This window comes from Cinclus cinclus, chromosome Z, assembly GCF_963662255.1.
Source record: "Cinclus cinclus chromosome Z, bCinCin1.1, whole genome shotgun sequence".
Classification (NCBI taxonomy): Eukaryota; Metazoa; Chordata; class Aves; order Passeriformes; family Cinclidae; genus Cinclus; species Cinclus cinclus.
The window spans coordinates 58062137-58077980 of NC_085084.1; the positions used below are offsets into that span (position 1 = coordinate 58062137).

The following is a 15844-nucleotide window of genomic DNA, read 5'->3' on the forward strand; positions in this document are numbered from 1 at the left end:
CAAGTTGTGGCTGGAATATGGCTTTCTATGGAAAGTGCTTTATATTTGGTCAGTGATGTTACTGACTAACCAACCCAAGGGTTACTGATAAAACTGTAACCACAAACAGCTGAATTGTTGTGGACAGGTATTTACAGAGTTGTTAAGCTGTAGAAAATAACTATTTACACAAGTGTTCCATAAATACAGAAAGTATCTTCTTTCTTCCAAGAACGGAGGAAGTCCTTCAGCCACAAACCTGGTTACTATCCCCAAAGAGTGTAAGACACAAGTAAACTGAAAGTGATTGCTGATCCAGTGCTCAAGCCATATCATCATCTGTGCTGACTACAGATATCTGTAAAAGAGTAAGTACAAGTTAGCTACAGTTGCAGTAATAGAAGACATAAAGCAACACACATCATTGCTAATTCTGCAGGCTAGCGACCACATTCAGCACAGATTACTCCATCCCAGGCACAGACACTAGTTACCCACCACAACTTTAACCTTGATTATAGGGTAAAATTGCCAGTTGATTCAGCCCAAGTAGTTTGTCTGCAGCCAGCAGCTTACAAAAGCAGAGACCTTTCCCAGATTCAACTCAGGCATCATTTGGCAGTCTTTCTACTCCAATTATTAACCTGGAGTCTCAGACATAATAGGTTAATAGGTTTACTTACTGCAGGGTAGGTGTGTCCTACTGAACCACTGTGTCTTCCAATATCAATTGTGAGGTCCTCCTCTGTAGTTTTTAGGTAGACTGGATTATCAAAATTCATGCTTTTCATGTTCTTGTGCTGCCAGTTACGCCACATGAAGTAGCCAGCTGCTGCAGCCATCATCAACAATACTGCAGGGAGGTAAAGAGATTGCAAACATGGAGCAGAGTCAGACCAAGCTCCTAAGAGTGGCTTGTCCCACCACATGGGGTCCAAAAGGCTAGTAAATGCTGTACTCACCAGCAGGAAGAATGATCCAAGCTGCTGATGTTCTTCCAGCTGCAGTTACTTCAGAGGTTGTACTACTAGTGTTGAATCCTGCATGAGAATTTGACATAGTGAGCTTGTGTACCGACAGACTGGCAGATTGCCACGTGCAAGCATATCCCAAACCCAGAAGTTCCTATTTGATTAGCTTCTCAGTAGCACACTGCTAGAACACCCTAACATGCTTCATCCTGTATTAGTTGCAAGCTTTCTATATTGTTTACCTTCTCTGAGAGCTCCTGCAATTTCATGGAACCTACAGGTTCCACACTGCCCTATGAGAACTAAATCTGTTTAACACATGCTCCAGCTGTTACACTATACAAATGATCTGGCCTGTGTTCTCTATTTGCATGCAAAGGAGAAAACTTCCAAGTAGGCTAGTTGGTCAGTTTGTATTTAATTTCTCTAATGTTTAGCAGTGTGAGTTATTGGGACCAGTACCTCCAGGAACTAGTCCAACAGTTGGAGATTTTTCTGTTGTGCTGGTATCTTTAGCCTCAGTGTAAGCCACAGTTGTTCCAGTACCTGAAACTAATTATAGATCAAGAACTAATTATAGGTCAGTTAATCCTGAAGTTCTGCAATGGCTTTGCTATGAGAGCCATGGTAGTGAAGGTTTAGCAGATGGCAAAAATGATCATGCAGCTTGTTAGCCTCACTGGGAACACTGACATTAACTATTTCACTAGCACACCCTCAGCAGAGAGTTCTTGAAGAAAAGAACAAGGTTAATCAGGAAAGAATTACTGGCATTTAAAGTCACAACAGTTGTAAGCCATCCCCACCCCTCACATAAAGTTTTCTGAACAAAGTTTTATTTTTACAAGTTTACTTGTTAGGTACAGCCTGTAATACCCATAGCAACCTTTTAGAGCAGCCAAGGGAGGCCAGCATCCTTGCACTTAGCACTCTGTGGCAGTCAGAATCAAAACGCAATAGTCAGTGGCACCTTGGAGTTTCTAGTTTCACACCATTGGACAAAGCAAGCTTGCTGCATAGTCAGTGCTGACAACAGTAGTACAGCAGCATGTTCATCTGGACAGACAAGGACGTACAAACTTCCTTGGACGGCAACATTATCTAATCACCTTCTAAACACTGTATTTATATGTACAGTCATGTCAGTTTTTACCCCCGTTTTATAAGAGGTTGAGTATGTTTCATCTTTGTGCTTGCTGTCTGCAGAAAGCCATGGAGGTACAAGGTCTTGTTGCAAATGATGATGAAGACACAGAAGCAAAGCATGGACTCTGAACAGCAGCTGCAGACTCTGAGGGCCATATTAATGCATGAGACCCTCCCCTCCTATATTAATTACATCAGATTAATTTTAGCAAAGCTGTCAGCCTATATCACTATTTCCTTTCCACTAACACGTTCAATACTCTCCTACTCCTTTCACATTCATCCTGGGAAAGATATCAGTTGTGTTACAGTACCTGCACATCTCAGACCATCCTCCTGCAAGAAGTACCCAGCAGGACATGCACAGGTGTACTTTGGAGAATGTTCATTTATCTGAGGAGCAGGCAGGCACAGGTAGTTACAGCCTCCATTTGCCATGTTCTCTTCACACCAGTTCCTACCTGTTGGTACAGCAATTAAGGAGTGAAAAAGAGTGAGCCTTCACACTCCAGATGTGTAGCAGAAATACTTCCTCAGTAACTGTTTTAGAAGAATTACTTGTCTTAGCTGGTTATAGATTTATATCTGCTCTACCCAAGAAAGAACAATTGCAACTAGACCTCTCAACCCCCATCAGGTTGCCTATTTAGAAGCTGCAAGCAGAAGCAGAAATGGACAGCTGTACAGTGAATGGATACCATTTGCCACCATCCAGGCAGGGCAGGCTTCTTACAAGTATACACACTGACTTAACTATAAACTGTATGGAAATTACCTGAAGGCTGAACAAGTTCATGATACACAATGATGTCCTGTGCATCATTGAGGTTATTCACCAGGGTGACTAAGTCGGTTCCTGTAAATTTGTTGGCACCATAGACTGCCTCATTCTCTCCATCAATCCAGTACACACGGTCCTAGAAGACAATATTATTGCATCCCCATTACCTCCATGATGCTACCAGCCCCATCATTCCTGCCACATACCAGAAAGAGGACGATCTTTGTCAAAGATTACAGGAAGTCATTCTTACCTCAAAAATGGTTAGAGCAAGAGGATGAGGAAGGAACATATGTGACTTCAGCACAATTCTACGATCCTGGCCATTCAAGTCCACACTTGACAGCATGTGCAGTTTAGAATCAAGCCAGTACAGGCGGCTTTTTACAAGATCTAGGAGGGGGAAGACCAAATATATTTAGTGTTCACTTGGAGGAAACCTCCAAAGCTTGCTACAAGAATTGAAACATGCACAGGTTTGACAATCATGGTGGTGTTGCCCTAGTTTCTTACCATTCCAGGATACAGAGGGCTGCTGCAGTGATGCCTTTGCGGCCTGTACCTCAACTATAATATAGAGCAGTTCCAGAAAAGTTACTATTTCAGTATCTGAGAAGTGCTGATGCCTGTTGCAGTGTCTTCAGGCATATGGAAGCTTCCCCTTCTCAGAAGCTGAAAACAGTTCTCTGAAGAATGACCTTGGCTTTCATAGCAAAAAAATTGCTAAAGCTCCAGAATACCTCTGGTACAGGGACAAGTTCAACATACCTAGAGCAATTCCATTAGGCCATTGGATTTCTGTTGTCACAAGCTGCTGTCTGTCAAATCCATTCATTCCTGCTTTCTCAATTTTTGCTGGCTCACCCCAGTCTGACCAGTACATAAAGCTGTGAAGCAGAATTTATGTTGTATGATGCACTATAGTACTGTGTAGTATTACTCTTTATTATGACCAATAACTAACAAATGCTACCTAAGTCAGTTATCATAATATGTAGTTGGTAGGTCTGTTCTTTTAAAAGAACCTAGACAAATACTCACCCAGAGACAGGATCTACAGCAATAGAAGCTGGCTCTCTCAGCTCCGAGAGAAACAAAACCTTTCTTTTTGTGCCATCCAGGCTAGCCACTGAAATGGTCTTTGCAGTTGAGTCAGACCAGTAGATGTTCTTATAAACCCAGTCAACAGCAATTCCTGCAGGGCTGTGTATGTTGTCCAGGATTCGGATGTGTGTTCCAACTTTATCACGGGTATCAATAGAGGCACTGGAAGAAAAGAATTACTTGCTTTCAACCACTTCCTCTGCAGATACTGTCCATTGACACACCTCAGCAAACACAAGATTTCAGGCAGAAGATGTATGTGGGACTTTCCACCAAGTGCCTTTTGTACAAATGTAGCAGCAGTTACTAGGAAGTGCAATAGGCATACACATTGCTAGCTGTGGAAACTTGCATCAACTGTACTTTTGCTTTAGGACACCAGGCATCTAGTTTTCATTACCAGAGACTAGAGAAATAGTTGGGTAGAACATGAGACGGTTTAGGGAAGTACACTAAGTTCAGAAGATAAGCCTATTTACCTGAAGATTGCTTTTTGGCTGAAGTCTGCCCAGTAAAGCTTTTGCTCAGCAATATCAGCATCTAGAGCTATAGAGTTTCTTAGCTGCTCTACAAGCTGAATGTATTCTTTTCTCTCAAGGCCAATCTTCCTGATGTCCCGACGGTTGGTGAAAATTAGACTTGGTTCTTTCCCTGTGAAAAGGGTTCAAGTGTTATCTGTACTTTTAGATACTCAGTCACATGCTTTTCTTTTACAAAAAGTGTTAGAGTCAACATATTTAATATTTTTCCATTCCACACTCAGTAGCAGATGCTGACAGAGGTCTTGGCTGTACCACACCTCATCCTTTTCTCCCTCCACAACTTTTTGGGGAGGATCCTCCTGCCTGGGGAGTAGACACAAGGAGTTCGTGTCAGGCAGCTTTAAGTACTGTATCACAGCATCATTCGAAGTGTTAGTACTGATCAGTAACACCACAACAGCTAGTATAAAAACCACAGTAATATAAACAGTGCATCACTTGCTGACTTATTTTAAAGTGGGGATATGAAAGTCTTATATCAATACTCACCAACTGCCTTGCACACCCCAGTAGCAAGATCCATCTGATAGCCACGGCTACATTCACATTTGTAGCCCCCTTTCAGGTTGATACAGATCTGACTACAGATACCAGGGTTCTGACATTCATCAATATCTGTAAAAAGAAAAATTTAATTTATGCTCACCTCCAATATCACCAGTAGAGTCCATGTTAAACTACCAGATACTTGCCTCCACAGGTTCTCCTGTCTAGAAGCTCAAACCCAGCTGGACAGTCACATTCATAGCCAATAATGAGATCTCTGCAGATGTGAGAGCATCCGCCATTGTTCACTAGGCATTCATTGACATCTAGAAGAGAGAAATGGGCACTTCTGAGAAGGCATGCATGTTTACTCTTACAGTCATAGCCAAGGAGAACTTCACCAGGTAAACATCCATTTTCTAACAATTCCTGCTATATCTGAGAAACTGTTCTGGCACTTCAAATCATATGCAAGAGAATTCCCTCGAATTCACATTCATTCAGCTACCAGCACTTTCTGTGTTACAAGAAGACAGCAATAAAGATTGAGGCTCCTGAAATTTCAGTGTTTCTAATGCATTCAAGTGCCTTCCTGGCTACAGAGAAATCATCCTATTAGCCAGTTTGGCTAGAATAAAACTAGCCTATTTACTAGGTTGGCCTCATTTGAAAGTTCGCCACCAAGACACACCAATGGCCATTCCAGCTGACATCTGACAACTCAGAGGCTACACCCAAGTATACCTAGTAGTCAACACTGTGCAAAGAGATTATTTACTTACTACACTCCTTGAGGGGCTCATCACTCCAGTCCTTGCAGTCTCTCTGCTGGTTACATACTTTATTGATATCTATGCATTCTCCACTTCTGCACTTGAATTTGCCAGGCCCAGAGCACTGAATAACTGATATAATGAAGATTGTTAGGGTGACTACCAGCTTCAACAGATATTCTGCAAAAGGCTTTATTCTTGCTTAGTTCCACACTTACCATTGTTACAATTTGCTTCATCTGTGCCATCCAGACAATCTCTCACACCATTGCACTGCCTACTCCCATGAATGCAGTTCCCATCTTCACATCTGAACTGGTCTGGTCTACAGGTCCGAGAAGCTGAGGACATAGCCATTACAAATTTTTACTCTTGAGGTTTATTGAAGCAAAGGAAAATAAAAGAGGAGTCAAGCAGTACCTCCTAGAGAAGGACCAAGTAAACTTACGGCAGTTGATTTCATCACTTCCATCCTTACAGTCAGGATCTCCATCACAGCGCCATTTTTTGTGGATACATTCACCTGAGCCACACTGCACCTCACTGGCAGAGCACTTGACAGGAGGCACAGGCTGGCGACCACATTGCTCTAGAGATTCATCTGAGTGGTCAGAGCAGTCAGCATCATCATCACACACCCAGCTGAGGGGGATGCAAGTCGAGCTCTTGCACTGGAACTCATGAACTCCACAGGTAGGAGGTGCACACTCCAGCTCATCACTACCATCACTGCAGTCATCTTGACCATTGCAGACAAAGCTCTTGGAAATACATTGCCCACTGCTGCATGTGAAGTCTGCTGGACTACAAGTCACATTGCCTGGGGTAATCAGAGTAAGAGAGATTAGTACATTATCACAAGAAGGCTGACTTTTGTGTGAAGGTATTTTGTTTGGCAGCTGTTAGCTGACAGATGATCAGCATCCTGTGTAGGGCAATAAAGAAGCCTAAACGAACACCTACAGGACACTTGGATTCTACAGACCATCCTTTTTTCACTGGCCATTGTGATAGACATCAGATTTGAACTGCTGAGTGAAAACCTTCTGAAGCAGCTAGGCTGTCCTGCACTTCAGATTGCTTGTATTTCAGAAAACAGGGTCCAACCCTGTGAACCAAAGACATATGGTAAAAGAATTGCTAATTAAAGAGTACAGACTAAGATTAAGGTAGACTGATGGTCAGCACATACTATAGTTTGAAATTAAAATGTTTTATGATGATCCCCAGGACAGCAGTGGCCCATATGCCTGGACCAGTGGGGATAACAGACCCAGATCTTGCCTAAGTTGATCCCATGGTTAAGCAAACACATGCAATTTATGTCTGTACAAATTATGCTGGTTCAATAGCAATGTAGCTAACAGCTCATAGTTTTATCAGCTTCATTAGAAACACTGTCTGTAGATTTACTTGTAGATTAAGGCATTAGTTTGCTGAGTAAGATGGCAACTCCAATGACACACAGCAAAAGTCTGCAGATCTGTGTCTCCTTAGGCCACCCAGACAAGGTGGTTCTGGTGGAAGCCAGCCCTGTGGCTTTGGTTACAGCAAATATATCTCAGGACACATCAGAAAACACATTGTGTTTGCAAATTATTTTGAATAAGCCAGGAATCCTACATTCTAGTGCTGCAGTGGCAGATCTACTTGTGTATCAGCCTGAAGTTCCACACCCACCCCCCACCAAACATCAGAGACCCAGCTTCCCAGATATTTCAGGATTGGCTATAAAGTAGATCAGCTATGTCCTTAGCTAAAAGTTGCTACTACACTTTAGGAAACAATTAATTTGTTAATGAAAGCAGCAATTTCAGAAACTCTCCAGAGAACAAGTTCTGACAGCTGTCTTGCCAGATGACTAAGCCTACCTATGGTTACTGTCAAAATTAGTAGAGAAGAAAGACACATTAAAAAGCTTACATTATTGTAGCTCTTAGCAGGCTAGAGGAATGTTAGAAAAAGTTTGCTTCAAGTGGCTCCAAAACAAGCTTAATGTTTTGGATACTGATACTACCAAAAAAATATCTTCCAGGTGTACTGCCCAGCTAGCTCCTTTCCAGACAAGTTAATTTCAAATAGTTATGTAACCACCATTTTCCTCCTTACCACAATTCTGTTCATCTTCTTCACTGTCACAGTCTTTTTCACCATCACATTTCCAGGACACTGGGATACACTGAGTTGACTGAGGACCACAGCTGATTTCATTTACCCGGCATGTTCTCGTATCTGTTGAAAAAAAGCTTAAGTTCAACCTAAGAGCTACTGATCTTGGGTTTCAGCATTTGTGCTGAAAATTGAGACTGAAAGGCTCCAGGTCTGGAAAAAGTTGCAATTATTTAGATGCTAACATCTGTATAAATTGATGAAAAACGCTATACTGTTTTGTAGGGTTCAGTTAAAGATGTTTCCAGTTCTTAAGAAATTAGTATTTTAAGGGTACCTTTGTAATGGTAGCTTTGTGACTGCATGCCAATTACACTGTAGCAGCTTGAACTACAACAAGTAGTAGTAGGGAGGAGTAATGCCAAAGTACACTAGGACTTGGGGCTGAAGTATTCCCCATTGTGGATCCCATTGATACAGGAAAATAACACTTCCTGGATCTATACTGCTTGATGAGGTATGATACTTCAGACCAGAGTTGCTAATCCTGAGACCTCACAGTCACACCTCAGCACTACTGCTTCCCATACCCAACACAGTCAGCTACTCAATCCCTACATTAGCTCTGGTATATTGGGACAGCACTTACAAAGTAGCTGCCTTGGAGAACAGCAATCACTTGGTCGACAAGCCACAGTGCCAGTTAGGCCCACCACATTCTACTTGCTGCTTCTGACTGAGCAAAACCCAGTACAAGTGCAAAAGTGACCACTCAGTTCTGTATCTTTTAAACAGTGTCTTCAAGACCCTGTCAAGGCCAAGCACTGAGGAAATTGCCCTCCAACACAATTTCATCCTTGCTTTAGGAGATCCAGATTGCAAGCAGATAAGAAGTCAAAATGCTCTTCCCCACAGGCTTAACTACACCACCATGCCAGGTTCACTTACGGCACAGTTCAGAACTCTCATCAGACCCATCCTCACAGTCCGGATCCCCATCACACTGCCATCTGTTAGGCACACATTGACCACTGAGACACACGAAATCGGACTCGGCACATGTCTTCTTCACTGCAAGGGAGAAAAAGACAGCTGTTTAGGAACCAGAGCTTAGTTTATTTATTGCTAACAGGGATCAGCTTTGTTGCCCTAGAAAGTTATTCAGTATCCTCAGTTCATAGATGCTTGGTATTGTTCCCTACCAACCTAGTAGACAGTGCTGTTGAGCACTTCCTACAGTTATTCCATGCACAGAGAAACATTTATATTCATCTAATCAGGCGCTAAAGGACCACTATTGCTAAGGAGACTAAGCAGGTTAGTCTATATTTGCTGCTGCTTTGAACAGGAGTTAAAATAAGGTCCGTTGATACTAATATTTAGGTTTTGAATTCTAAGTTTATAGTCGAGGCATTTGATTTGTCATTACAGAAGCATGGTACTATGTAACCCTAGGGTAATAGTTTAGGTCTGCTTGAGAAGACTGGCAGTTTAACCACACTAATGATGGATATAGAGTATGCTTTGCCTAGTCTCCAAGTAAATCTAGTAATCTATCTTGGCTTCTCTGTCTGCTTAAAGCAAGGGTTGGCAGCCAAAGCTAGACTTAATGTTTACAGGAGACACAGCAGAATCACTTTCTTATAAAAGAGGGCTTTTAACCATGGAATAGCCAACAACAGAGTGCTAATGGCAAGCATTTTCTATTATGTATTCAAGAAACAACTGAGAATAAGCTTATACTCTGTTCCTGTCAGTCATCACTCTCACAAGTGAAGAATTTTGGTCACAAGTTTTGCCTCAGTTGCCAATTTCAGGAGAGTTAGGTAACACTCAGGAAAACACAATTGCTTCAGACAGATACAAGGAATCAAAAGTGGTTATTCTAAGGAATTTGTCTTTGTATTCCAACTGCCAGAAGTGCTGGATAGGATAAGCATCTCTCCAGCTATCCACTGTTAAGTCCCCACTTCCAACAAGCAAGTACTACTACAGAGGTATTATTTTGATTACTTACCACAAGCACTCTCATCACTGCCATCTGAACAGTCTTCATCTCCATCACATTTCCAGATTTGAGGAATACAGCGTCCATTACCACATGCAAATTGGGATTCTTCACATTTTGCTCTTGCACCTTCAGTAAAAAAAGGAACCTAAGCCTTGATACTGTTCTCGCTTTCCCCACTGATCAAGAAGCTACCCAGCCTAATAAAGAGCATAACATCAACATGAAAACAGATCTGAGCTCCAAATCTTTGCAATCACCCTATTCAATCATGAAAGTTGAGCCAAAAGCTTTCCTTCACTGTACAAGTGAAGAGTTTAAGCACCATAACCATCCACCTGCCAAATAGCAGCAAATAGTCTGTTACTCTTACTCAGCTTTCCTCTTCAAGGCAGGATCAAGCCTGCAAAAATGTGTGCCCTCAATTACTTCTGCTGTCTTGCACCTAGCATCACATTCTCAAAACTCTTCAAATTTAAGCAAACTGGGTTTAACTATGATTAATGTCAAGCTGGATTAGCATTTCAACACTCTGCTGCTAACACATTACAGAAGAATCCCAAAGACATCTGTAAAGGTAGCTCAGCTTTGTAGCTGAGCAAGTTTTCATCCTTTATGTCACTGCTCAAACAGTGGCACCCCTCTGGGTGCCATGCCTCTATATTCCTTGTTATACACCAAAAGAAATGTGATGCTAAAAAAGTGAAGTAATTTATCACTTTCTTCTGGGATCAAGTCCATTGTCTCACAACTGGTAAGCCTTGATTTGTTAGCATGCTTGAAGAAAGTACTGCTTTCTGCAAGATCCTTACAGTGCATTTTCCAGAGTATCTTCACCCCAATATGACCCCATCCCCCAAGGGAACATGCTTTGTCTTGGAAGCCCTGTTATAACTGTCACTAAAAGCAGAAGCCTGCATCCTCAGCATCTAAGCCAGAGCTGTTCCACTTAATGCACACAGCCAAACGTGTAAGACTGTGCATCAGTACTGACTGCACGTGCCTAGAGCATGATGCAAGACTCCTGTTCCTTCTTAGTTTATTGCATCATTGGTGAGGGTGCTTTGTCTTTCGAGAGCTCAAAGGGCATCACATTTTAGCAGATTATTATCTGCTATTTTATATCCTCTGTATAACATGCAAGACAGTTCCCAAGCAGAAGGAAGGTATTCAGCTATTTTACATTATATAGGCTAGCCATCATGCACGAGGCACTCACAAACACTGGGCAGTAAAAGCAAGAACAACATGAACACTTCTATCTGCTGAACATTTCATGTAAATCCATGATCAAAGATGTGAAACAGCATCTTACTCAGTTTGGCTAATGTTTTAGTAGCCTTAATGGAGGAGTAAAGCAGAAACCCAATTGTTAGAACAAAGTTAACTTTTTTCCATGGGAACTGTGTTCAAAAAGTACTAAAAATCAGAACATCAGCTCTCATGCATACTGTTTCCATTCCCCCGTTTCCTTTTCTGTTGGGGAATTACACCAGCATGTGCTTTCTAATAGCATGATTTTATAATGCTACTACTGCTAGTTGTCCATGAGCTGTCAATTAGGTCGCCTTGTGCTAGACAGCCCATCCCAGCCACCTAAGATGGAAGTAGCTGCCACAACTAGAAGCTTGTTCTAAGCCTGATACCTTGCTGTCCAGTAACCTCTAAAAGATGGTTAGAGATGCAAGCCCTGGTTTTACTGTACTACGACAAAATATTCAACAACTGACTCCTGATAGTTTTGGGACTTCCTCATTCAGACATTCAGAGTGAGAACAGCCAACCTTTCCCAAAATAGCATATAGAGAATTAGATTAAACCTGCCACTAAGGAGATCCCAAAATAACTCCACAGTCCTCAGTTACTCTATTTCAAGTTAGAATAACCAGAAAAGGCTTGCTAAGGCTGCCTAGTACATTGTTACTGACAAACATAACACCATTCTGACCAACTGCTACAGGGAAGCTACTTACAAGGCTAACAGAAACCATAGCTGAGCTTGGAGTAACAGGTATAACTTTACAATTACAATCCTAACAACAAGCCATTCCAAGAAGGTATCATTGCTTCTGCAGCTAATACCAAATGAAATGTCAGAGCAACTACTTTTAGCCCACAAACAAGCAAAAAAATCAACAAGGCCTAACAACCACACAGGTGCACAAAGGTGAAGGTCACCATCTACTGCTCCTGAAGATGTCTGTCACACTCCAACAGCCACTTGAAATGAGCTCTAGTTAAGATGATTAGTAACAGCCAGTACATGTGAACCCCTGTCTTACACCAAGCACTGTTCTACAATGCCAGGTAACCATTTAGTTAGATACTACCCGTCTAATCCAATACTATTTAAAGCAATGGAGTCATACCTCAGTTGCAGCTTTAGTCACTAGACACCTAATGATTTTTGGATCAGCATCAATTCGCTGCTAATTCAAAGCGTCTCTGTGTGCTCTTCATACAGTAGAAGGACCTTCACATATTTTCTTTTCCTTAGAATATAGCTTAGGCTGAAAAATGTCGAGGACCAGTCAGAGCCTGTGATTGCTAACACGTATTATTTTTACTGTTCCCCAGGTAACTTCTTCATAGAAGTTGGCCCACAAGCAGCAATGAGTGTAGGGTGAAGGAGCACAGTTACACTGACAACCCAAGTTAAACTACATTTCTCCGTATCTCTGCTATCACTGTTAATCTCAGCCCCTTAAGCAATTTAGCAGATTACTTGTCTGGGCAGCTTCAAACATGTGACACTTGCTTACTGTCATCTGACACCAAGTCCCAGAAAAGCTTCCAACCGTGATTGGGAAACCTTTCCAGAGCTCATATAGGAACTAGCTTAGGCTTTTCCCAGACCCCAGCAATTGTAACTACTAGTAGAAGAGAGCTGATGGGGCCACTAACTCAAACTGAAGGAACAATCACATTAACTTGGTTAGCTAGCCTACCCATTACCCTCCACTGAGTATCTGTTATGATTTCTGAGCACAGTGCAGTAGCAGTTTCAGTGCCAGCAAGCTTCATTCTACAGTTCTTTAACCATGTCTGTTGCAGATCAGGCATGAGAGCAACCCACAATACTGGAAGACAAGAGGTGACTAGGCAGACATTTCTCCTCTCTTTTTATGAGGACTGGACATGCTGGCAGGGCTACCAGACATATCTAGTGTCTGCACTACTGAACACTGTTACAGGAAACACGGCCAAGATCAGACACATTAGGCCTACTTTAGGACAAGAGTCAGGAGATTTAAGAGCATACGACAACGCAAACTTAAACTGCACACCTCCTGCCTGGGAGAGCAGGCTGGAGCTCGGCTCCTCAAGGAAGAAAGGAGTCAGCCAAATGATTACCACTTAAAATATTTATAAATGACCATCCAACTGGCTCAGTGTGCAGAATCCCTGCCAATAGGGGCAAGAGTTTCTAGGCTGGGAGGCAGCCCTGGAGCAGGCCACGAGCAGCGCTACTGGCGAGTGCCCAGCCCCAGGAGCAGGGACCCAGCGCCAGCAGGACTCAGCCTTGCCACCAGGTGGAGATCCCTCATGGTAGTCAGCCTGGACCCTAAACTACAGCCATGCCAACACCGCTGGATAACACAAAGCCTAAGTTGTACCGCAGTTTGACAGCACCTTTAACGCCGCGAGCTTCCCAAGAGCCCGTCTTCCGTCCTCCACAACAGCGCCCCAGAGCTCCCCGACCCTCTGGCGTCAGCCCCAGCCCCTCAGACCCTCCCCCTCAGCATCGAAGCAGGAAGCAGGGCCCCTCCCGCAGCGGGCGCGTGGCTGCCGGGGCTCGGTCCCCCCTCACGGCTCCCGCCACCCGGGGGGAAAGGCGGCGCCTCGCCCGGCACGGGGGGCGGCGGGGCCGGAGCGGCGGCAGCGCCCCCTGCTCACCCGGGAGCCCGGGCCCGCGCCGCTCCTCCAGGGCAGCGGGCGAGCAGCCCAGTAGAGCCGGAGAAAATAAGGAGAGCGAGGCAAAAGGAACGGGCGGTGGGAAACGAAATCGCTGAGGGGTGGGGGGGGCAGCGGCGGGAGCTGCTCCGGCGGTGCGCGCCCCAGCCCATTTCCCCGACCCCGGCCCCGCACTCACCGTCGGCGGCGGCGCGCAGGCAGCCGAGGGCGAGCAGCAGCAGCAGCGCCCAGCGGCGCGGGAGCGCCCACCGCCCCACACCGCGGCCGTCGGCCGGGGCGCTCGGGTCTCCGTGCTGCCGGTCCAGCCGCATCGCCGCGCCGGGGACAGGGTACATGGGCAGGCAAGCGCTGGGGGCGGAAAGCCGAGGAGCAAAGGCGGCAGCCGGAGACATGCACGGGGGGGAGGCCGTCCCCGCGGCGCTCTTATAGCAGCCGCCCGGCCGCCCGGCGTGCCCGCTGGTGACTCACGGCGCTGGGCCGGGCCCCGGTTGGCTCGCCAGCACTGCCCGCCCCCGCCACCTCCTCCGCGGCACCTGCGGCCGCCGCGACGCGCCCGCACACCGCTCGGCGCGGCTCGGCGGGGCACGGGCGGCGCGGTGAGTGGCGCTGCGGCGGCGCGGAGCGGAGCGGTGCTGCGCTGTGCTGTGCCGTGCCGCGGGCAGAGCCCCCCGCGCCCCTCCCGCCCGGCCCTCCTTCCGCAGGGCGGGGACGGCCACGGTGCGACCTTGCTGCCAGACCCCGCACCGGGGCGGCGGAGCGCGGCAGTCCCGGCGGGAGAGGGTCGGGAGGCGCGGCGGCGGCTTTGTTTCCCCTGCGTCTCCCCAGCTCCGCTGCCGCCGGCCGCGGGAGGGGGGGTGCGGCTCCCCCGGTCCGGGCGTGCCGAAACCCGCGCCGCGCTCTGGCTGCCTCCGAAGAAGCGTTTCTTCCACGCGGTGCCCACGGCCCCATGCGCACATGCTCGCGTGTTTGTGCGGTTTCCCCTCCCTCTGTAGTGGAACCTGATTTTAAAACGAGGAAGGCGCGGCTCTAGAGAAAAAAAAAATTCTGCGTAATCCCATCGTAGTTAATTAGTAATTTTACAAAACAATATGTCAAAGTCGTGTGTTTACGTGTATTTATTTAAGGAGGTGAATTGGTAGTTTTATACCACGTTTGCAGCGTTTTGTACATTCAACTCTGTCTCGGTGAAATATAGATAGAAAAGAAGGGCTGGTAAAATGCAAAGTTGGGTTTGTACACGGCACTCTTAGAACTCAAAACTCTTTAAAAAAGCTGTTTTTTTATAGACTTGCTAGTTCATGATGGTACTATGTGCTGTGCTTTTAATACTGTTGTGCAGATACAAACCTCAGCAAGCAGCTCCATCCAAAAATGATGGAAAAGCTCGTTGCTGTTTTTCATTTCCCCTGGAAATGAAGTCTTGATTTATTAGCCTAATACTTTAAGTCTTTTCCAGTAACATGAATGATTCCTCCAGTGAAGCGAGTATCTTTGATTTTCCATGTTTCCTCGATGTCATTTCTTTGTAAGTTATTTGCAGAGTGAAGCGCTTTTTGATTCACATCCAGTCATATCATGACTACACTAAAGAGACACCATACTACTGCCATACTACTGCATGAAAAACTTTGGGGTGGATTATCTCTTGCAGTTCATGTAATGAATGACTGTACACACCATCCAAATGGGCAAATAGTTGAGGTATCACAGGCTTGTTTAGAATGTCAAGATTTGATTTCATGTAACTGAAATACATCTGGGGATTATATTTCTCATATGTGTGTGAATATGAAGAGAGCAGTGTTTGCCTTCCTACAGCTCTTCCACCTCATGGCCTCAGGCTGTTTTCCCCGCCTGCCTGGTATGTGGCATTAGATGCTACAGCCTTGTTCTTGCAAACATGTGCTGCTTCAAACAAGAAAAAGCTATTGTATACACAGGGGTTGACTGGGGTCCTCAAGAAGGTGACATAGTATAAGTAGTATATTGAAAACATAATTCTCCTTGCAGATCTTCAACAGAACATCGGC

The 15844-nt window shown here is 44.9% G+C and overlaps 1 protein-coding gene across 1 annotated transcript; it reads right to left on the reverse strand.

Moving 5' to 3' along the window:
* Positions 1–301: 301 nt before the first annotated feature.
* On the reverse strand, positions 302–14206 carry VLDLR (very low density lipoprotein receptor). The gene is made up of 19 exons (XM_062512780.1): positions 13993–14206; positions 9909–10028; positions 8840–8962; positions 7892–8014; positions 6231–6602; positions 6001–6123; positions 5792–5914; positions 5216–5335; positions 5013–5138; positions 4461–4632; positions 3919–4143; positions 3646–3764; positions 3131–3270; positions 2872–3013; positions 2411–2557; positions 1413–1502; positions 942–1019; positions 663–832; positions 302–337 (listed from the first exon to the last, which is right to left on the reverse strand). Exons 1-19 carry the CDS (start codon positions 14204–14206, stop codon positions 302–304), a joined length of 2763 nt encoding a protein of 920 aa, XP_062368764.1.
* Positions 14207–15844: the final 1638 nt, after the last annotated feature.